The sequence below is a fragment of the Ambystoma mexicanum genome, chromosome 5q (genome assembly GCF_040938575.1).
Source record: "Ambystoma mexicanum isolate Mex_15411 chromosome 5q, UKY_AmexF1_1, whole genome shotgun sequence".
Taxonomy (NCBI): Eukaryota; Metazoa; Chordata; class Amphibia; order Caudata; family Ambystomatidae; genus Ambystoma; species Ambystoma mexicanum.
In genome coordinates, this window is record NC_090933.1 from 278,314,265 (window position 1) to 278,338,616 (window position 24,352).

At 48.1% G+C, this 24,352-nt stretch overlaps 1 protein-coding gene across 1 annotated transcript in view; it reads left to right on the top strand.

The window, feature by feature from the left end:
• RTTN (rotatin) overlaps positions 1 to 24,352 on the top strand; it is a 2,784,523-nt gene that overhangs the window by 2,711,074 nt on the left and 49,097 nt on the right. Inside the window, exon 48 of the mRNA XM_069620779.1 lies at positions 19,535 to 19,638. Coding sequence (XP_069476880.1) covers positions 19,535 to 19,638 — 104 coding nt within the window. The remainder of the gene's footprint in view (positions 1 to 19,534; positions 19,639 to 24,352) is intronic.

Sequence of the window (24,352 nt, forward strand, 5' to 3'; positions counted from 1 at the left end):
CCACTTACCGTCGCTTGGTGCCCTTGCATCAGGTTCCTGCTCCTTGGCTCCTGCTTCCTTGTCCGGTTCTCTGGCCTCTCGGGCTGCCTTAGCTTCTGTTGGGTCCCTTCCTTGCGGTTCCTGTCTTCCAGTTTCCACTCTCCTCCTGGGTTCAATTCTATTGGGATTAGTTTCCCTTGGCTCTGTGGCCCTTAGGAGGTTGTGGGTTCCCCCTCCTGGCTTTCTTCCCTCTCCTTGGGCCTTCCAGTTCCCTGGGTTCCGCTCCCTTCCTGATCTCCTTGTTTGCCTGGATCTTCCTTGTCTGTTTGGCTCTGGGTGCCAGCCCTCCTGATTATCAACTGCCTTGAAGGATCGTGCCTGGACATCTTTGAAGACCTTCTCAATCCTCCAGTTTGTGAACCTCTACCGGACCATACCAGCTCAACACCTCATCACCTCCCTGTCAGTGCTTGCACTGTCCCGACGTCACTTTAATCCGCAGGGAGGTGAGCCAGTGGCGTTGGGAGGTGATTCCAATCCATCCCTGTTCCATTAGGGTTGGGTCGGGGTCGCTTCCTAGCGTTACAATTTCTGCATTCTATTTGACGGTCTACCAGTCTGGCGTCACCGGCGAGACCAGCAACTGAAACTTCAGGTACGCAGCGCTCCAGAGACGCACAGCTTAACAGATTAAGACGCCTAACAACCAGTTCCGATTCTGAAATGGAAGATTCTGAGGAATTGAGGAATGAGATCAGGGCCCTACGCGCCGAGATGACAGTATTGCATCAGGAGAATTTGGCCTTACGTCAGCTGGTAGCTCAAGGGGATACCCCCAGTACCTCTGCAGAGTCTGTGATGGCTCAGACCACCACAATAAAATTTGACGGAGATCCTAGACGGGTGGCAGAATTTTGCAATCATTGTAGAATACATTTTGTGTGCCGCCCTACGCATTTCAACCAGGATAAGGCTAAGATAGGGTACATTTTGGGAAATCTAACCGGAAACGCATTGGCCTGGGCCACTCCTTTGGTAGCTGCCAAGAGTCCAGTTCTGGAAGACTTTGTGGCCTTTGAGAAGGCTTTTCTGGAAGTGTTCCAGTCTCCCAACCTCGCCGCTGCAGCGCAAAATCAGCTCATGGACCTGAAGCAAGGATCCAGTGATATAATCGCCTACATCAGCCGTTTTCGTCAGTTGGCCACCGATTCACAATGGCCTGAGATTACTAAAAAAAAAACCTTTTTCGTAGGGGGTTGAGAGACGAATATAAGGATGAACTTCTCCATATTCCAGAACCTGAAACCCTGCAAGCATTGCAAGAACAAGTGATGCGGATCGATCACAGGTTGTCTGAGCGAAGGGGTGAGAGGCGCCGTTTGGAAAGGTCAATTCCAAGATTCATTCCAGTGCCAGCCAAAGCATCTACCTCATCTGAACCAACTCCTGAACCAATGCAACTGGGAGCGGTCAGAGGTCCCCTATCTGATGCCGAGAAGAAACGTAGACGTGGCCTACGGTTGTGCCTGTATTGCGGGGCCTCCGGCCATTATCTCAGTACTTGTCCATTAAGACCACTTCGGAAGTCGGAAAACTGAATGGCCTATCGTTTAGGGGAAAGGCGACGATGGGCCCCTCTTCTTCTACAGTCCTTCCCGATTCGGTACAGGTCCGACAACCCATGCAACCAGTCGTGCTTATGGTCTTAACACTCAAGGTCTCTTGGTCAGGAAAAGAACCCATAAAGGTGCTGGGATTATTGGATTGCGGAGCCTCTGGAAATTATATGGACGCAGATTTTGCCATCAGGAATGGTATTGCCTTGATTGAAAAGAATTGTGCTTCAGTGGTGGAAGTTATTGACGGTACCCCGTTGTCTCCGGGTCCGGTCCATCAACATTCCGAGACACTGAGTTTGTGGATTGAAGAACATCACGAACAGATCTCTCTGGATGTCATCAAGACACCCTCTTATCCGATCATTTTGGGATTGCCTTGGTTGTTACATCATAACCCCAACATCAACTGGCAGACTCGGACCTTGGTTTTCAGCTCTGATCGTTGTGTGCAGGACTGTTGCCATATCGATTCTTCTTCAACGCAATCTTCGATCGCCACCCAGACTGAAGGGGTTGGTGTGCCACACTTACTCTCTGTTTCTTCAGTTCCCTCTGAATATGCTGAATTTCATGAGGTTTTCTCTGAACCTAAGGACATTCCCTTACCTCCTCACAGATCTTTTGATTGTGCCATCGACCTGTTGCCCGACGCTGTGATTCCACATGGCAAGGTGTACTCCCTGACCGCTCAAGAAAAGGAGGTTTTGCAGGAGTATCTTGATGAATGTCTTCAGAAAGGGTATGTTGCCCCTTCTAATTCACCGGCTGGATTCCCACTGTTTTTTGTAAGGAAGAAGGAGGGGTACCCTGCGCCCGTGTGTTGATTATCGCCAACTAAACGACATCACTCGAAAGGATAGATACCCACTTCCCTTGATTCGATCCATTTTGGAATCTTTACGTGAGTCAAGAATATTTTCCAAGTTTGATCTCCGTGGAGCCTACCATTTGGTACGGATAAAGGCCGGAGATGAATGGAAGTCGGCCTTCAAGACTCCAAGCGGGCACTATGAATAGAGAGTTATGCCTTTTGGGCTATGTAATGCCCCAGCTGTCTTTCAGCGTCTAATGGATCATATATTTTCTGATTTAATCGGGACCTCAGTCTGGGTTTATTTGGATGACATATTGGTGTTTTCAAGAAATTCCGAAGAGCACATAGTACATGTAAAAGAGGTACTTCGGCGGCTACATGTGAATAACCTCTACGCTAAGCTTGAGAAATGTCTTTTTCACCAAGACCATATTGAATTTCTTGGGTATGTAATCAGTGCGTCGGGTATACACATGGATCCAGCCAAGGTTCGTGCAATCCTAGAATGGAAGGTTCCCAGCGACAGAAATTCTCTTCAACGTTTTCTTGGATTCATTAATTTCTACCGGAGATTCATTCCATCCTTTTCGCAACTAACTGCACCCTTAACCTGTTTGACCAGTAGTAAGAGAATCTTTGTTTGGGGACATGATGCTGCCGCCTCTTTTGAGCAATTAAAGAAGGCCTTTAGTTCCGCGCCTATCTTACATCATCCCCAAGACGACCAGCCGTTTATCGTGGAAGCCGACTCTTCGGATTTTGCTGTGGGAGCCGTTCTACTTCAGATGGATCCGTGCATTGGAATGGAGTTTCCTGTAGCCTACTACTCCAGAAAACTTACGGCTAGTGAACGGAACTATCCCATTATCGAAAAGGAACTACTGGCCATCAAGACCGCCTTTGAAGAATGGCGCCATCATCTTCTCGGAGGACGCTTTCCGGTGGAGGTACGCACTGACCATCGAAACTTGCAATTTCTACGCTCTCTGCAGTGTCGGACCTCCCGCCAAGCTTGATGGGCCTTTTTTTTCACAGTATGATTTCCATGTCACCTATGTACCCAGTAGCAGTAATGTGAAGGCGGATGCTCTTTCCCGTTCTTTGGCTGCTGATGTGCAACATGAAGGACGAGACCAGCCTGCGATTGCTCCCAAGCATTTTCTACTGGCTTTACCATCGTTCTTGCATAGGGTGGTACAAGCTACCTTGTCTGATTCTTCTCGGGATACGTTGATGAGACGTCGCCAGTTGAGGGAGAAGGACGGATTGCTTTTTTTTCAGAATAGGTTGTACCTTCCCACGGATGAGCTTCGCAAGACAATCCTACAAAGCTTTCACGATTCCAAGATAGGGGGTCACCGTGGTATTCGGTCTACGCAAGAACTCATTTCTCGACATTTTTGGTGGCCTAAATGGACTTTGCAAGTCAGACGTTATGTGGAATGCTGTCCCATCTGTGCCCAGGTCAAGGTTCCACGCATGAAGTCTGTAGGTCTTTTACATCCCATGGAAACACCGCCTTTTCCTTGGCATACAATCGCCACTGATTTCATTGTCGACCTTCCGCCCTCCGAAGGTCATATCTGTATCATGGTTATCGTCGACTGTTTCACCAAGATGGCCCACTTCATTCCCTTCCCAGGAATTCCCACGGCTGCTCTAGTAGCACGTGCCTTTTTGCACAATGTATATCGCCTGCATGGATTACCTGTCAAGATAATATCTGACCGTGGTTCTCAGTTGATCTCTTCCTTTTGGGGTCAATTGTGCCAGCATTTAGGCATCCATAGGGCACTCAGTTCTGGCTATCATCCACAAACCAACGGACAGACAGAAAGGACAAACCAAACGTTAGAGCAGTACCTCCGTTGTTTTGCCAATGCCTCCCAAACAAATTGGATGTCGCATCTCGATTTGGCCGAAGTTGCGTATAACAATTCAGTTCATTCTGCAACCAGACTAAGTCCCTTTTTCTGTACCTTTGGCCTTCATCCCAGATTGCTTCCTTTTACGCCAGTACAATCAAGTAATGTTCCTTCGGCGGATCGCCTTGTCACCGATATCCAGAATCTGCAGCGTCGAGCGGCTGGTACCCTGGCCAAGGCACGTGAGACCATGAAGAGACAGGCCGATAAACATCGGAGCCCTGAGCCACCATTCCGGGTGGGAGATCTTGTGTGGTTATCTTCCAGATATTTGCCTGCACGGAACGTACCCTTGAAATTAGCTCCCAAGTTTTTAGGCCCCTTTCCGATTGTCAAGAGGGTATCTTCAGTAGCTTTTGAACTTAGATTGCCAGAATCCTGGAGGGTCCACCCTGTTTTTCATGTGTCTCTTTTAAAGGCTTATCATTCGGATTCCTTCCATCGTGCCTGCCCCCGACCCGCTGCTATTGACGTGGAAGGTTTCCCTGAATTTGAGGTGCAGGAAATATGTGATTCCCGTCTCTTTAGGGGTAAATTGCAGTATTTGATTGACTGGAAGGGCTATCCTGCCTGTGATCGCACTTGGGAACCTGTTGAGAGCGTTCATGCCCCTCGTTTGGTTAGGGAATTTTATGCCCGTTTTCCTTGGAAGCCGGGTTCTTCCGGTCTTTCCGGAGGGGGGTATGGTGTTAGGACACTTACCTGGCCTTCACGTCGCATCCGTCCCCGGACGTGGCAGTTGTACCCATATTACCGGCTTGGGAAGCGTGGCTGTAGGCAGCGGGCCGGCGCTCGACACCTTCGCTTGCATGCGCGAACCTCGCGGGTAACCAGGAACGGGCAGACAAGCTTGTGTTCCAAGCCTCGTTCTGGTGCCCGCTCGGCCACTAAGCATGCGCAGCCCCGCTAGCGTTCCAAGCCTCGCTTTCGTGCCGGACGCTGTAAATAGCGTCCGGCCCTCTACAGATCACGTCTTAACGCGGTTTGTTCCCCACTTACCGTCGCTTGGTGCCCTTGCATCAGGTTCCTGCTCCTTGGCTCCTGCTTCCTTGTCCGGTTCTCTGGCCTCTCGGGCTGCCTTAGCTTCTGTTGGGTCCCTTCCTTGCGGTTCCTGTCTTCCAGTTGCCACTCTCCTCCTGCGTTCAATTCAATTGGGATTAGTTTCCCTTGGCTCTGTGGCCCTTAGGAGGTTGTGGGTTCCCCCTCCTGGCTTTCTTCCCTCTCCTTGGGCCTTCCTGTTCCCTGGGTTCCGCTCCCTTCCTGATCTCCTTGTTTGCCTGGATCTTCCTTGTCTGTTTGGCTCTGGGTGCCAGCCCTCCTGATTATCAACTGCCTTGAAGGATCGTGCCTGGACATCTTTGAAGACCTTCTCAATCCTCCAGTTTGTGAACCTCTACCGGACCATACCAGCTCAACACCTCATCACCTCCCTGTCAGTGCTTGCACTGTCCCGACGTCACTTTAATCCGCAGGAAGGTGAGCCAGTGGCGTTGGGAGGTGATTCCAATCCATCCCTGTTCCATTAGGGTTGGGTCGGGGTCGCTTCCTAGCGTTACAATTTCTGCATTCTATTTGACGGTCTACCAGTCTGGCGTCACCGGCGAGACCAGCAACTGAAACTTCAGGTACGCAGCGCTCCAGAGAGACACAGCTTAACAGAAGGAGATCATCCCGCAGGTGGTGCCGCCCCAGCCCCCTCCTCTGGGTACACCACCTGTGCTCCCAGTGTTGGTCCCTCCCCTGGTTTAGACCCTACTGGTCGTTCTGACCCTTACACCTCCTTCTGTGCAACCAACACCTACCCCTCAACAGCCGTTGTACCTTTCGGCGGCCCTGGACCTTGGGGGACCTCTCTGGAACCTGTGTCCCAGGGCCCGGATTCCGCTCTGCCTGTGAAAAGGGGAGAGGAGCAATGACGACAATGATGATGATGTCCAGGACAACGAGCCCTCGGCTTCTGTTACAACCTTTCATGACAGCCCTCAGGGCCTGGCGGAGTTCTTGCGGGTCCCTCTTACCAAGGAAGCCCCACAGGAGTGGGGGTGCTAGCAGAAGTCTTAGGGAAACGCACCACGATCCGTTCTGGCATTCCTCTACAGAAGGATGCCCTGCAGGTGGCGCAAAAGATCTGGGAGAAACCCAGGGCCAACGCCCAGATGAAGTAGTTGGACATCAGGTTTAGGCTGATGGACGGGCAGCTAGTCCTTCATGCTTCCCACCCGCAGCCCTATTCCTCTGTGGTGGCTGCAGCCTTGTTGTATTATAAACCATCATCTCCGTCGTCTTCTTCCCCCGGAGCCACCTCCAGTTTCCTTAAGTCCTTGGAAGGCACGGTTACTCCATCTCTGGACTGCATCTGCAGCTAACGAGAAGCTGTGGCGGGAGATCTGGGAATTTCTGCATGACCTCCCATCAAACAAGCAAACTTCCTTCAAGGCCGGTCTGGCAGATGCCCGGGCCATCGCGCAGGACCTCATGGTGTCTTCGGTCTCCCACATCGACAGCGCTAGCAGAAGGCTGTGCCATGGGGTCGCGATGAGGAGCACAGCATGGATTCATGCCACTATGTTTCTTCTGACGTACAGGAGCAGATCCTGGATCTGCCCTTTAAGGGCGTGGACCTTTTTCATTCGTCGACGGATGACGAGTTGACGAAGAAGACAGCCTCCCCTCAAACTGCCAAGTCCTTGGGCATCCTGACAAAACGGGGTCAGAACTCCTTCCCTCAGTCCCAGGGCAGGACTGAGTTCAAGCCCTGTGCCTTCTCCGGCTTCAAGGGGTTCCGGGACCGCGGTGCACAGAGGCCTGACAGGTCGCCTAGCGACACCAGAAGGAAGCAGCAGAGGACGGTGTGTGGGTTTTTCTGCTCCCCCTCCTGTGCCTCCGCCTCTGACACCAAGAAGCAGTGACGTCAAGGTCAGGGAACACAGCTCACTTGTGGGGGTCTGTTTGGCTCTGTTCCAGGACACCTGGAAGCATCTTTCCATAGTCTCCATGGCCTTCAGTCGTCATTTTCGTTTGCCTCTACCATCCTCTCCTCCTCTTCGATAGACCGGGTCCCTGGCTCTTTTACAGGAGGTCTTTTCTCTCTTGGAGATGCAGGCGATAGATCCGCTTTCTCTTGTAGACAGGGGTTTCGGTTACTATTGCAGGATTTTTGCAGTACCCAAGAACAACCAGGCTGGCCTGAGGGTAGTCCTTGACCTGTCATTTCTAAGTCTGTCTTGTACTGCTGGAACGCTTCAAGATGATTACTCCCGCGCACATAGCAGAGTCTCTGTGTGCAGGGGACTGAATGTGTTCCCTGGACCTCAAGGATGCGTACCTGCATGTGCCCATCTATCAACCGCATCAGACGTTTATGCGGTTCGTGATTATGTCATACCACTTTCAGTACATGGTGCTGCCCTTTGGCCTGAATGCAGCCCCTTGTGTCTTCACAAAGTTGATGAACGCAGTGACGGGCCTCCTTCGCTAGATGAGTGGTGTACTTGGTAAGTGTTATTTCAGGTCTGGTTTCAGCCTGTTATAAACTGCCCCTACTATTTTGTTAGGATAATCACATGGAGGACATGTTTTTATTTGTTGTTTAGTGAAGTGGTATTGGAGCACACTTTGGGTGGGGCATCTTTAGGGAGGTCGAGCACTAATACATGTGTCACAAAAGATATGTGTTGTAAAGAAGTGCTTTAGAGTTAAGTCAGGGAATGGGCTGTGCCAAAAACCTTTAGGAATTAAGAGAATCTCTATAAATGATAAGGAAATTCCTAAGGAAAACAATGCAAAGTGGTATATTTCTGGGATGCCCAACAACTTCAAGGGCGTTTTATTTATATTCATAGAGTTCAAACATACTCTTAAGGGTTCTTGTCCCTCGAGGGACACCCTAGTCTGTAAAACAATATCCAAAAATGTGACCAATAGAAAGTTAACAAACATAATTTCCTTAGCCTCCTGACTAACCATAAGCTAAAACAAAAAATGTCAAATTCTTGGCTAACATAAGAGTTCACAAAACCTCTTATGAAATGTTCAGTCCTAGTCTATAACAAAAGAATGGAATCGCTTCTAATGGATAGTGTACTGCAATAGATACCTCATCTTAGATGTTACATTCCTTCTTCACCTGAATCACGGAAATCGTTTAACCAACAGGGGGCTCCATGCAACAACAACGTTCGCATCCTCTCCTCGACACTTGCCGTGACGTTGGTGGCTATATATGTATATATCTTGTTCCGCGCCCATGTTATCAGTTCCTTTTTTACCAGTGCTTGGCATGCTTCAAGGAACATCAACATTTTTGGCTAGTATGTGGAAGAGATTCTGTTACCCTGGATTGCTTGCTCTTGTTGGACTACATCATCGTGGTCAGGTCAGGTCTTGGATTCATTTTAGGTCGGGCTTCTTCACCCTTCTTCCCCCTCCCCACATTCAGTCAGCGGAATTCCTGCTGAGTCTGTGATGTCATAGAAGCATATCGACAGACTCTGCGATAATGGGTCCTTCGTCTCCGTCAAATAGACCTGAGATGTAAGGGGGCGTGGGTTATTAAATTCTTTGTGGAGCAATCAAGTGTTGGCATTTGGTTATTTTTAGGGGAAAAAACTCTGATGCCTGAGGTTGCAGATTTTATGAGACCTCGTCGCCCCACCCGCCGTAAGTCAGAGGTGGCTTGGAGTCCAACCTTCCCAGCAAAGTAATGTCCGTAACAATGGGAAATGATGTTCCAAAATAACTTTGTTTTTTAGGCATTGCTGACGTCAATACGTATGAGTACGACATTCTTATAGTAAGACCTATATATTTAAATAACAATGTGTATATTAACTGGTTAAAACAATAGCCAAATAATAATAAAACTAAATATTCTGTTAAAGAAACAGACCTTCAAGTATAACATCACATAAAAGATTCCCATTTGGCCCTTCAACTGCCAAGCTGCACAACAGCACTCTTAGAGCACTCCTAGATGTGCGTGTGCTGATGCGCGTGGCCGTTCTGTTTTAAACAATTAGGCAGGAAATGGGCCAGTGTCTTCAGATGGCAACACCAAATAAAGTGCATCCAAATAAGTCCAGTTATGTGCAACAGTTTAGAAACTGCAAGAAAATGAAAATGTAGATGAGTATTTGTCCCAGGTAGCCAACTCTCTGGATTATTACACCAGGGCTGGATCGATCCTCCGTACCTCAGCAAATCGCAAGAGCTTCACAGGAGAGGTTCCAAGCAGTAACGGCACTCTCAGAGCACTCCAAGATGCATGGCTGTTCGTTTTTTAAACAATTTGGCGGGAAATGACATGTCCAGAGTCTTTAGATCGCAACACTGAATAAAGTACATCCAAATAAAGTTCAGTTTTGTCCAAAGATTTATAAACTCAGTAAATTGCAAGAGCTTCACAGTATAGGTTCCCAGCAGCAACAGTACTCTCGGAGCACTCCTAGATGCTATTGTAGTGTGGTAAAAGACATCCCAAAGGCTTCAAAGCGCATTCAACCAGACCTGTGGCTGCAAGAAGGGGTGTGGCTGATAAATCGGCCCTCCAAAGGAGTTAAGGAAATTTGTCAGGCTACAACCTGTGCTTCTATGTACACTTTTGCAAAATACTACTGCCTGCATACCTTTACAGATAAGGATTCCCGCTTTGGCAGAGCTGTCCTGCAGCACTTTTTTATCCGACGCTAATGTTCGCTCCTCCCTCCTCCTGCTTTATGGTACTGCTATGGGAGTCTTTCTAAAATGAGGACACAATCCAGTAAAAGAACAAATTACTTCCCTCTGGTAATGTTCTTTCTGATGGATGTTCCTGCCATGGATTCCTCATCACCCTCTTAGCCTAACCCTTAATTTTGGTGCGCTCTGCAGTTTCTACATCCTTCAATGCTGAAAGGCACCTCATAATTTGTAACCCCTAACGTAGCTGAGCATGCGGGAAAAAAGTACCTGCCGTTACGGGGCACGGTACGGGCATTTGGATCAGCGTCACGTCTGGAATAGACAGTGAGAGCTACATGACTCCTTGATGCCAGAGCCACACGGCTCCCCGTGCTGTCATAGTTTGAGATCTGCTGCCATAGGAAGATTATATCTAAGATGAGGATGCTGTGTGAAGAACATCAATCAAAAAGAACATTACCAGAGTTATGTCATTTGTACTTCTGTGGTGGTTTTTCCTTAAGTCCGTGGAGCGATTGTCTCTGCTGCTGAGCCAGGGGAAACAGGTGGGGAACTGTGGTAAAGGGGGCATAGTACGTTCTAAATGTTTGGATGGTGACGTATCCAGAGTCGAGGTGAAGGAGAGCCGAGGAAGGTGGTGTTGAACCACTATATGCCGCCTTTTGAAATTTTCAAAGATCAGCTGCGCTGGAGGAATGCCTATCCAGATAAGGAATCTGTGGGTGGAGAATTACCTATAGTCTCCTTTCTTTCATGGAAGGTCCAAGGCCTATGTACTAAATTAGGAGACCTTGAATGCCTTGAGTTTTAGGGGCCATTACATCATATAATTGCAAGAAACCTGAGATCTGGGGCACATTGATCAGTGAGGCTTCCTGATATTTAATACACCAGCAGAGAAAGGCTTTAGGGGCAGACCCAAAGGTGGCCCCTTCATTTGGGTACGGTTATCTCTACATGCAGTTTGCACCAGCATTTCTACATGCTCTGAGACATAGCAGCTCTTCGATTGGTTCTTAGTTCTTACTTTGCTACGTATTAACCTTTATTTAAGGTGGGACGAGTCAGAGGATCTCGTCCCTCCTGTTAAGAAAGGACATCCCGCTCCCATGCCTAAACCCTGGCATTTCCTAAAAGTTCACATAAATCTTCCTACTATGAATACTCGTATGTCACATCAACCAATGTACTTGGGTAAGATAAGCCCAGTAACACATGTGACTAGTACTGAGACGAGAAAGAGGAGGATGATTACCAAACTGAGACGAGGAGGCCATGTGGAGATGGCAGACCAGAGAATCGTAAGCATCAGTCTAGTCTTTGTCCATGCACTAGACCCAATCTTGTGATAAGAAGGGAAGACAGACTAAATGGTAGGGGTAGCAGTTTGAATAGTCAGAGATGTAGTGAACAGCAGTGTGGCGACCAAGTGCAAGTAGAGGAGAATGCAAGAGAAATTGTGATCGGGCTGTGGCCTCTAAAGCAAACCAAAGGCAGGTGGGGAAACAAACAGCTTGTTCCAAAGGAAAGTTTGCTGAACTGAAGGTACCGCCAAAGCGAGGCGGGATGCCTTGATCATGCCAGCGCCGTACTTTCAAACGCTCACCACGGGAAGACAAGCAGCCCAGCGAAGCTGACAGGCTTGTGTCCACCAGGGCTGAAGGCGAGATGCCAAGCTCCATGCTCATACACCCGTGGCAGGATACTGGACAATTCAGAGAAGCCAACAGGCTTACGTTCCCAGGAGCCGACAGTGCACGAAACGGGAGACACCGAGTCTTGGCGGAGAGAGCAAGGAGCTGAATGGAGAGGTTGCCGACCTGAGAGAGAGAGTCAGTATGTTTTAGCTCTCGCTGATACTGGAGCAAGCAGCAAGTAGACAAACCAATCCATTGAGCTGACTTCAAGATATTTGAATACCAGAGAGGGTTCCGTGTCAGTAGGGGGACGTGGTGGCTTTACAGCTGGCGTAAGGAAAGCCTGCAATTCCCATAATAAAATTTTGGGAATTTTAAAGAGCAGCTGGGTAGTGTAGGGCAGGGGAGTAAACTCAATTTTAGACATCATGCCGGACGATAAGAAGGCCAAAGCCCTGACCCTGTTCCAGGAAGGTGATGTGGCCTTAGACCACGCCATCACAATGGCGCTGGACATAGCAGACTCGGGATTACGCCAGATGGGCAATGTGTTTCCCTCAACGCCAGGGTTGGCTGAAGGCTGCGAACTTCAGGGCGGACGTGCAGTGCAGTGCAAGGTGGTGGACATGCCCTTTAATGGAGACAATTTGTTTGGTAAGGCAGTCGACAAGACTCTCCAGGCTATTAAGATGGATACGGAGACGGCACGCTCGTTAGAGAAACGGCAGCAACAGAGATCGCCATTCTTTTGATCCTCCAGAGGGAAGTCCAGCAGGTCCTCCAAGCGGGGCACTTCCCCCTATACTCAGCCCTCCTGCTTCAACACCCAGGAAGCTTACAGGGGCCGCTCACAGGCCTATGGCAGAAGAGGCCAACGTCGTTGTCACCCGCAGACAAGACTGCAGATGTCCAAGCAGGTCTGAACCGACCGTGGACCAGGGCCCCCACTTTAGCTCCCCAGTTGGGGGCGGCTAGCAAACTTTGTTGACCAGTGGAAAGCCATCACCACAGACAAATGGGTGCTTGACGTTCTGCACACCTTGCAGTTCCAAACTGGAGACCTTGCGTTCCTCCTGTAGCGTGTTAAGAACTACACATGGCCAGAATGCAACAGGATGTTCAGTGGAACCCTGCTAAAGAAAGGGAGGATTGAACCTGCCCCTCAACGGCTCTGGGGCTCCGGAGTGTACGCCAGATACTTTCTGGATGGAAAAAGTCAGGAGAGTGGCGGCCGATCTTAGACTTAAGGCGCCTCAACAAGTACTTGAAGTCCCAGAAGTTCAGGATGGTCATGTTGCCGCACTTGCTTGACCAGCGGGAGGAAGAGGATTTCCTGGCAACTTTGGAACTGGAGGACGCCTACTTTCATGTCCCCATTTACCTGAAACATCAGAGGTTCCTGCGTTTTGTGGTCCAGGGACAACCCTACCAGTTCAAGGCCCTGCCCTTCATGAAATGCTTGGCCCCAGTGGCAGCGCATCTTCGCCTAAAGGGCATCCATGTCTACCCTTATCTGGAAGACTGGCTCATTTACTCCATCTCTTTCACACTGACAAAACAACACAGAGCGGAGACCATACGCCTTCTGATGGAGCTCTGATTCTCCATCAAATATGCAAAGTCCTACATGGAGCCATCACAGAACGCTCTGTATCAGGGCACCCGTCTCAACACAGTCGTATGCCTGGTTACCCACTCTCAGGAGAGTGATGGCCATCCTGGGGAAGGTGCAGTGCCTGTCGTCTGCGCAATCCGCAACAGTACGCTCTATCAAGTCGCTGTTGGGCATGATCTCCTCTAGCATACACCTAGTCCTCTTTTGCAGGCTTCGGATGAGGCCTCTTCAAGAGTATCTAGACGCAAGGTGGCTGCAGGTCACGGGCGCTTGAACAGACAAGTTCGCCCTCACTGAAGAGTTCTGAAAAGCTCTACAATGGTGGCAAATGCACCCAAGTATTGCGCAAGGAGCTTTCTTTCAAACCCATTTGTAAAATGTCACGTTCACCACAGATTCCTCCCTGGAAGGGTGGGAGGCCCACACTGGACAGTCACAGGCCAGAGGGCTCTAGCTCCCAGAGGAGCAAGACCTACACATAACGTCGTAGAGCTCTGGTCAGTCTTCTGGGCTCTCAAATCATTTCAACCTTAGCTGCGGGGGCAGATGGTGCGTGTCTTCACAGACAACACCACCACCATGTTCTACATCTAGAAGCATGGCGGGATTCACTCCTCCGTACATTCCATGGAAGCCCAGTCTCTGTGGCACTGGGCCATTCTTCAGGACATGTTCCTTGTTCCTTTTCACCTGCCGGGCACGAAGAACACCACTGCAGACTCGCTCAGCTGGGATCTGCGTTCCTGCCACGAGTGGAAACTTCAACAAGTGCAGGTGTCTCAGCTCTTCGGCAGGTGGGGTCCTCCCCCAGATCTACCTCTTCGCAACAGCTGGCAACTCCAAATGCCAGAACTTTTCCAGCAGATATCCTCAGCCGAAGAGTCTGGAGGACTCCTTATCGTTCCTGTGGGACAAGCTCTCCCTGTATGCCTTCCCTCCAATTCCGCTCCTGTTACAAAGGAGGTGGTATGTCAAGCAATGCAGGCGAGCCTTGATTCTGCAGATTGCGTTGGCCGTGCCATGGGGGCATCCACAGTGCTGCGGAAGTCGCCTTCTCTTCACAGTTTGGTGTTCTCACCTAATGTACAGACCAAGCTTCTGGACATGGCATTTGATGGTGAGCACCTTTTCAGCCCTATAGACGAGTCCTTGGAAAAATCTAAAGACTCAAATATAGCTGCTAAATCACTGGGACTAGCTGTGCAATAGCCCAACAAGCAGTCCTTTGGCTTCTCCTGTAGGGGAAGAGGCTTCAGAAGTTATGTACCGTTTGGAAGAAAGATACAGCTTCCATAAACCAGGCAATGGCAGGGGTGTTACTTGCATCACGGACCTGTCAGAGGGGCCTCTAATGCCCAGAAGACTGTCAGAGCAGGGGCTCCAGCACCAGCTAAATCCTTTTGAGTTCTACCCACATGTTTCTCTAGTTCGAGGGAGAATCTCCAAGCACTGTGACAGATGGAAGGAGATGACCTCTGACGCTTGGGCCTTGCAGCTCATCAAATGGGCGTACTGTTTACCATTTCTAAAAAGACTACCAGACAGGCCATCCCCTGCCCTCCACAATAACAACCAGAACCGGAGCTCCAAAAGGAACTGGAGGTCCTCTTATTGAAGGTTGCTGTGGAAGAGGTGCCACCTGAGCAGAGCCAATCGGGCTGGTGCCCTTGATACTTTCTGGTACCTAAGAAAGGAGAAGGACTCTGTCCCATCAAGGACCTCCGGGCCTTGAATAAGTTCCAGAGGAAAGACAAGTTCAGGATGGTGAGGTTGAAAGAAATTTTCCAGGCTCTACAGCTCAAGGATTGGTTGGTATTGCTTGATCTTTGGGGCGCTTACTTCTATGTGCCCATTCATCAGAAGCACCGGTGGTTCCCGAGATTTGTCATCGGGAACACTCACTATCAGTTGAAGGTGCTCCCCTTTTGGTTTACCTCCACTCCCAGGCTTTTCACCAAGCTGATGGCAGTGGTGGCAGCACACCTCCATTTTTCTGGTGCCAGAGGCCAGACTGCTGATGCGATCTCTGCAATCGCTGTTGAGGGATCAGTGGTCGCAGTACTTGGACTTGGACACCATGAAGGACATTTTCAGGGTAATGAGGTAAGTGGCCGATGACCTCTCTTGGTGGGCCACTGTGGCCTCAAGCCCAAGTGATTACAGATGTGTCCTTGGGGGGTTGGTGTGGTCACTGCAGAGATTGCAGTGGAACGCCAGTTGCACATCAACATACTGTAGTTGCGGATTATTAGGTTTGCCCTGATGGCCTTTGCGCGTTCCCTCAGGGGAAAACTCATTCTCATCCGGACGGACAACACATCTCAACAAGCAGGGGAGTGTGGCGCCTCTGCCCATATGCAGGGGGGGGCATTGCAGCTATGTTTCTGGTTGCTAGAGAACCAGATACCTACATCTGTGGCCCATCTGGCGGGAGCAGAGAAAGGACTGGTGGATGCTTGAGCATGCACAGCAGGGTCTCATACAAGTGGAAAGTGTGCCAGGAAGTTCTCTTCACCCTGTGGCGTACCCCGGCAGTGGATCTGTTTGCCACAAGGACCAATGCGAAGAGCTGACCGTTTTGCTCGAGGGAATTCCCTGTGAAGGGTGGACCAGGGGATGTACTTCTGTTGGAGTAGGTCTTCCACATCCACAGTGCATTTCCACCGATAACATGCATCCCGTGGGTTCTCAGGAGGTTGAGGAGGTTTCAAGCCACCATGCTCTTGATTGGAGAGCATGGTACTTGGAGCTCATGGAATTGACCATCTGTTCACATCTCCGGCTGCCTCGGCGGTCGAACCTCCTATCACAGTCATAAGGTCGCGTTTTCCACCCAAACCGAGTCCTCAACCTACATGACTGGCTCTTGAGAGGATGAGGTATGGTGACTGGGATGTCTCAGAAGAGGTACTTGAGGTGTTACTGGCTGCATGCAGATCTTCTATGAGATCATTGTATGCGTGCAGGTGGAGAAAGTTTGAGGCATGGTGTAAGGAGCGAAGGATAGATCCTAGGCATGCCCCACCCTCGCAGTGATGGATTTCCTTCTATCACTGGCCTCATCAGCCCTTCAGATAAGCACAGTCAAGGGCTACTTGGTAAGCTTGTCTATGTTGAAGTGGTCGCCAGATCAGGGATCATGCTTTACAGTTCCAGAAATGACCCAATTTCTGAAAGGCCTTTTAAATAGGTTCCTGTCTGCTCCATTTCCGTTCCAGACTGGGACCTCAATTTGTTGTTGACCTTTTTGATGGCAGTTCCGTTCAAGCCCATGCATTAATTTTCTGTTAGGTTATTTACTCTCAAAACAGCCTTCCTGGTGGCGATTACGTCAGTGAGGCATGTGAGTGAGAGTCAGGCTCTGTCTTGCAGGTTGCCCTTCCTATTTTTCAAGGAGAAGGCTTCTAAAGGATGAGGAAATGTTGCACAGGCTGGACCCGAAGAAGGCGCTGAGCTTCTACATGACTAGGACGGCAGAATGTAGGGGTGATGACCAAATCTTTGTGTCTTTCTCTTTCCAAGAAGGGTCTGGCTGTATCCAAGCAGACAATTTCTCGCTGCATAATTGTCTGTATTGCAAAGTGTTACCAGAGATCAGGAAAAGATCTGCCACCAGTCATCAGAGCACATTCCAAGATGGGCGTGGCACATCATCTGTATTGCAAAGGGGTGTGCCAGTGAAAGATATGTCGAGCAGCGTCGCAACACACTTTCACTCAGCATTATTTCTTGGATGTAGCTTGTGGCTCTGACGCTCGATTACGCAGAGATTGGTATTGCAGAGATTACTTGTCTGAGGGCTTTCATCCCGCCTCTGTACTCTGTACTGCCTTGGGCGTCTATCAGATGAGGAATCTGTGGGAGAATGCAATCCATTGAAGGAGAAATTAATTATTGGTAATGTTCTTTACATAGATTTTTCTCCCGCAGATTCCTCATCGCCCTCCCATTCTGTCCCGCTATGTAAGGGGTCTGCTGCCGTTTTCTGGTTGTTCTCTGCTAATGGGATGAGAACTTGAGGTGACGATTAGGTGTTTGGGTGCTGTCAGTCTGTTGCTTTCAGTACGATGACTATTCCTCACCAAAAAATAAAAAGTATTATGTGATTTTTGGCTGTCATTAAGCAGAATTCTACGGATTCTTGCTCTGTGGCTTCTGAGCTTGGGGCGAACAGGGTAGGGGGGACACGGGAGCTTAGTGACGTAATATATATACAGCCAACGTCACGTCTGGAGTCGAGGGGTGGTGCGGTCGAGTCAAGAAGAGTCGATGTTGAGTCGTACTGGACCCCCATATCAAAAAAGAGTCTGAGCAGCTAAAGCTGGGGGAATATCAGATGAGTAATCTGCAGGAGAAGAATCCATAGAGAGAACATTACAGGTAATTTTTCCTTTGAACTGTGTGTGAAGAGCTTGGGGGGAGACGACGAGGTAGATTTCTGTTCTAAATAAGCGGGGATTCTAGCCCCTACTCCGACCAATGTCTGACGAACGCCTGACTAATGAACACTGCATCTGAGCATGATAGAGTGAGCTTTGAGGCATCTCTCAGCCTGCCAACCAACATGCCTAGCAAGGCAAAATGGATGACTGTGGACACAAATTTCAAGCCGCCTTTTCTGTGAACCTAAGGTTCTTGCCTCCCATAACCCTTAGCTGTAGTTTATGGTAATTGACAGTAATTTACAGACTTCTCTTTCCCCCTCAACTGTCATCAGGCAGATCCTTGTTTTGTTGCACATGGGATACAATCGATGTGTGAGAGAGAGAGACAGAGAAAGACAGAGAGCGAGAGAGAGAGGGGGGGGATGACAGGGTAGTGTATGCTAGTTAAATGGGACCAATATGCAAGATGCCAGTGATGGGTTGCAGGTTGTTTTGCTTTTGAAGGCCTTCTCCACTGGTCCCCTAATTAACTGTCTCCCCTCTAAGATCTCCTACCACCTTACACTACACACACAGGTTTATAGTGACTTTTTCGACAGTCACTATTTCGACATACCAATATGTCGAAGCAAAATTGCCGAAATTAATTTTTTCGAATGCCTTTTTTGTTTTTTAAAAAAAAATTGGGGGTGGGGGTATCCCACCCTACCCCGTTTTTTTCTTTTTTTCTTTTTTTTTTCTAACTAAACAACACTAAACCCTATGAAATAAAAAATAAATTTTAAAAAAAATCTGCACTTTTGGTTTAACATTTTGGTATGTCGAAAAAATATTAACTGGATACCACACACACACACACACATAAACCCCTACAGATGCCCACCACATGCCTAGCTGTGAGCACATCGACACTATATGAGCAACAACTAAAAACTCTTCTTTAGCCCTGTGACACTCTACCAAATCAGCGGCTAACCAAACCCAAGGCGATGTATTCTATCAGACCTTGTGCTCTTCCTTATGGATAACATACTCCCATAGTCCACCAAAACCTATGGAAAGCAGATTAGCACGCAGGAACTGGGCTTGCGTCCTGCACCCATCCACACCACAGGTTTCGCATTTGCCTTTCCCACTATCCCAGTAATGAACCCTGCTCCTCATTTTTTCTTAAAGAGCTAAGCGCAGCGAGGCCACCAATAGTGGCAGATAATGCAAGACCACTTATAGTACATGTGTGTAGGGTTTGTTTGTGAGCATGAGTCGTCCCTGCACAAGTGTTTAATGTCTGCATCTCTTTCTCCTGATCTGTATAGTGCTGATTGTGTGCACGCAGCGAAGGGTTTTCCCTCTATCACTCAAAGCGGGCGTCACAAAGCGGTTTATGTTGACTGAGGGAACGGTGTACCTGGGTATTTACAGTGTTCCTCTGCTTTTTACTGACATTGTATGTGGACCTCAGAGGTCCAATCTTTCCTTCCTGATGGTTGGTTAAAGTGTCTTTGGCATGAGCTTTGGACCTCATCATGCTGTTACATTGTCTGGAGAGGGGGAGAAACTTTGAGGGACCCCCCACATCTACCTCCTCTGGGTTTGCTCACCAGGCCTGTGGGCACAGCAGCCTGCAGAGTCTGCCATCCTATCCGTAGTGGCCCATACACTGTGACTCCATTACAATATTATCTTAAAGTATATAGTCCAATATATTCATTGTTCATCTTCATTTCATATGAAATGTTATTGCAGTGGGCAATGGTAATATACTTCATATATCTAAATGGATGTAATAATCATGCTAGAACTGCAAATATGTTTAGACTTCTAAATTATCTGCATTGGATGTTTTGCATTAGTCCCATAAGCCTTTTTTTTCTTCATTAGATAAAGCTCTAACAGTGCTATCTGCTTGTTTGGAAAATGATAATCCTGCTTCACGGCGAGTGGGCGCATCTGCCCTCTGGGCTTTGCTTCACAATTGTCAGAAGGTTAGTATTTGAAGTGTACTTTTAAATAAAAATATGGGTAAAACAAAATGCTTCTTTGACTTTCTACCTTCTGTGAGGTGTCAGAAATGAGAGGCGGACACAAAGTGGTTCTGTCCTCAACATCAGCCATTTTATTAACAGAAAGGAGTTGGGATAAATACCTAATTTCCCCTATCCTAAAGCGAATGTCCCTCCCTCTGAAACTAAAAATAAATCAGGTTGACCTTCCGTCCAAACTAATTCTGACCCTCACACTGACATATACAATCAAAAAGTGCATGTTAAATGTTTCCAACTTCATTTCAACCAAAACGTGTAAGAACCTAAACATATATATTCAACCAAAACAATCCTTGTGTCCAGCGGTTGGTTCCCTTTCACTGGAATAATTAGCGAACATGTTCACAATGTTCTGTCTCAAGACCAGCCTCTTAAAGGCAATGCAAATGTCTCTTTTACCTAATACTTTCCTCGGGATGTCAAAACAAATATCTGTTCCACAACACTGGTTGGAATATGGCAAAGGGAAGTCTTTCCTACTTTTCAGGATGGTTAAACACATGTCTTTTCTCCAATAGTTATTAAAGTATGGCAAAAGGCAAGTTTTTTCACCGTATCTGGTTGGCAAAATGTTCAATTGAAACAACAACTTAATATGACAGTTTCTCTTCAACACACCAGTTCAATGCGAGTTTCCCGATACACCCCTGCCAGGAAACTTCTCAACTGAAAACTCTTGATATCCTGATTTACTCTCCGACCAGGCATATCCCCCTTTTGGCTCACACAGATCCCCTGATGTACTCTCCTGCCAGACATCTTTTTTCCCAAAAAGGTTCACTAGCTGAGGCTCTTATGAGGGGTCTCTGCAACATTCACATTCTTCTTAAGTATCAACAATTGTACTTCTCCAATAGGACAACCTGTTGACTTCAGTTATTACTTGTACCAATTTCCACATGCATGAGGGTCGGTTCCAGCTCTGACTGTCAACCTTTCTTCCAATGTCACTTGGCTTTTGGCAGTGCTTGTTCCAAGTTTCCCCCAACTGACATCTCATGTCAGGAGAATTGTACAACGTTTGCCTCTTTGTTTCTCTTACAATGTCTTGTGGCTTTTGGCAGTGCTGGTTCCAGGTTTCCCCAACTGACATCTCAGGGGAATTGCACCATATTTGCCCATTCGTTTCAATTTTATTTGGTTGGAATTTAAAAGTGCTTTCCAAACCCTCTTTAACGGAGTCGGGAGCTGAGTCTTTGGACAAGAGACTCCATTCATTAATTCTATTGTGCATACAAGAAGCGTGTATTTGCTGCAGAAGTCTTTCCTCGTTGCTTGTGAGGAGGAGGCGGAGCAACAGGCTCAAAACCCCTGGCGCAGCATTCGCAGAGCCAGGAGCTGAGTCTTTGGGTCCTCAGCGTACGCGGCATACTGGCAGAGGACGGCATCAGAGGAATCCCAGCCTATTTTTCAGTGATTAAGAAGGTATGTGTTAAAATTCCTCCACCTGCCGTTGCCTATCGCCAATGCGTATAAACAAATATAAACCATTGCAGTAAATCAGCACAAAAGTAACTCTTCGGAGAAGCTCACGGCGAGTATTTAACTTAAGAATCATCGCGTAGCAAGATCTCTGTTTAGGGGCTAAACGAGAGAAGATAAGCAGAGGAGCAAGAAAGGGAGAGGCCTTGAGTAAGATCTAAAGAGTGACTGCAACTTTTCTGCTATTTCTCGGGTAATGTAACGCTTACCTTGTCCCCACAGGAGCGTAATTGCTCTGGGCACCCTTGCGATCTGCCAATACTTGTTAATAGGAATTCCCCCTGTAATCATGGGGAGAAAAAACAGGAAGGGGAATTGGAATTACTATAATGGCGACACTATACTATGGCTCACCTCTTTTCCCACCCTGCTGACTGCCCAATAGTATCTATGTGCCCCGTTCTCCTCCTCACCTGTGTTTTTATATTAGGGAGCTCTCCATCCTTCTTTCGTGCAGGGGCATTTTGTTGGTGAGGCACAAGAAGAACTCGGGCTGGAAAAATGTTGAAAAGGCCTCTGAAGGTAAGTGTCTTGATTCTTGGCGGGATCTTTTTTTTTTTTTGTCAAAATCTTTTTATTGAAACATCGATAAACATTGAATTCATTAACGAACCAAATCAGTGGCAATATTACTTGATTACAAATAGGCGGTCACCCGTCCAATGACACTCATCCATTGAGTCGGCTAATGAAATTCATAAAATTCAACATTTGTCACTATGCTTCCAACTTCAATTAATTTTAACAATGCATCAACATTTCATTTTAAAGTCTTTATGATTCTTCTAGTGAATGTATTTCATAAGTAACCCTTGGGGGTTTAGTATTGTAGCTTTGTGTTCGGTAGCGTTCTTAGTTGAAGAAAAAGGAGAAGGGACGGGAAGGGGAGAGAAGGAAGAGAAAGAAAAAAAAACAATTTTTACAACCCTCACCAGAGTCACCATTAGTTCCGGGTGTTGCCCCCAGTGCCCTGCAGCGTCCCCCCATTCTGCTTTCAAGTCGGGAGGTCCTTCCTTCATTCCCAAGCTATTCAGGGCTGAAGGAGGTATTTTACCAGTCTGGGTTGGAAGAACATGTGTTCCTTTTCCTCCACGTGGTCTAGGAATGGGCCCCAGATATTCTGGAATTTGTTTGTCCGGTTTTCCATTGCAGCCGTTAGCTTCTCTATTCCCAGAAGCTCACAAACCTTAAAGGATAGTTCCGGGACTTTTTTTTTATTGTTCCTATGGTTCGGCCATGTGTTTTTAAGCATAAATCGGTAGATCGTAGAAAACTTTCCTATGGACCTTACCCGACTTTTCGTCCATTAACGCACTCGAAAACATCCGCCATTTTATGATAATCCTATCATTTCCCCCCATCGCCCTGGCTCACCTGCTTTTGCGGCACTAAATCAAATCCCCCGCCCCTGAGCCTGACCTCAGCAGACGGGTACCGCCCATTTCCCGTTTCGTGTCAACAATCGCTGCACCTCAGCTACTGAAGTGTCGCCATGGAAATGGCAGGACGCCTCTTTCCTCAATAAGTATAAACAGACCGTTTCACAACACACAGCAGCAGATTTTCGAATCCATTCCTCTCTCTGTGTTACTTTGAGTATTCTGTGACTCGTTTCTGTGCTCTGGTCAGCTACCTTCGTTGATTGTAGCCCGTGTGAACAGATACCAGTACCACCGCTATAAATTATTTTACTTTCTTTACCACATAATGGCTACAATAATGCCGTATATGTACGAGCCCGAGTACACCGAGGAAGAACTACTGGAAAGGCAAGCACGCGAAAACGATGGGGATTCGGACGGCAGTTGGGAGGACCAGTCAACGGATGAAGAGCCTGGACCATGTCGCATGGACGGCGTCTCCACCTGGTGCACGTGCAATCAGTGCGAGCTAATGCCAACTGAGGAGGAGAACTGCTGCTGCCGAGAAAACTCGGGATGCCTGGCCTACATTTCGGAAGGCGAGCCAAGTCCGCAATGCATCACCGAGCTGCCAGAGTTCAGGGAAGCCTGCCTCTCACGGACCGTGTTGAGGATGATGATGGTGCTTATGCACGAACTTCGCGGCACTGTTCGTCCGCGTAATCCGAGTAACGAGTAAGTATACTCTGTTTGTGATGCCAGTGTTGCCACTACTATGTCATGGTCGTCTCCCACATATAAAATTACATCTACATATCATTCGAATGCATGTAAATTGGTTCCACCCACTCTTACATGTGTTTTGCCTTGTGTGTTTTTACCATTTTGTGTGTTCTTGGGCTCTGGAGCCTCACCTAGTCGATGTGCACCACTTTTTGTGTGTGTTACACAGCACCTTCAGTGCAGTGACACAGGGTTGGAGACTTCCCACTGACTCCATTTTTCTGGGGCTGACTACTGTACCCCAGAAACATGTAAAGTTGACATTAACTTTATGTAGTCGCTTTAAACTACAGACCCAGTACACCCCCTCTTACATGGAGTACTGGAAAGGTTTAATTCCTATCCCTTTTTGTCTGTGCCTCTTGGAGCCTTGTTTCTCTCCCTTAACATTAAGACTTGGCTGGTGGAAGTGCTATCTACCCTAACTTTTCTACTGCGATTATATTATATAAACGTGGTATTGTTTTAGGCTATTATATTAGCCTCGGACATAAACCCGCTTGACCAAAAACATTTTAGTTTGGCTCCGGCTGGGTTTATTCGCCATTTCTTTTTGTTAAAGTCTTTCTCGTGTTTTTCTCTGTGCGCTAAACCGGGGACGATTCCTTTGTTCGCTGTCTTTTCGCGGGCTCCTGCACAGATGCCCTCCTTAAGGCGCCTGATAGTCTAGGTAGGCAGGAAGTGAGGGAGGGATCTTCAGACCCCTGCCATGGGTTCCCCTTGTAACCCAAGTCGCACTCTTGTCTGATTGGCTAAGGGGACTGGCCTTGCCAGGGCAGCCACCCTGCTGTGTGATTGACAACCAGGTTGTATGAATGGGGGGAAACTGCATAAAAAGCAGGTCTCTGGGACTGGAAGAGCAGAGTCGCCACTGGAACGAAGGAACCAACGAGGAACTGGAAGAAGAGGACCCCTACAATGACTGAACCGCCCGGTGAAGCCTTGCTGCAGGTCCTAATATCCAATCCGACGACAGAGAAGATCCTCCGGGAAACGTCTTCCCTTGAGCTGGTGAGACCAACCAGTTC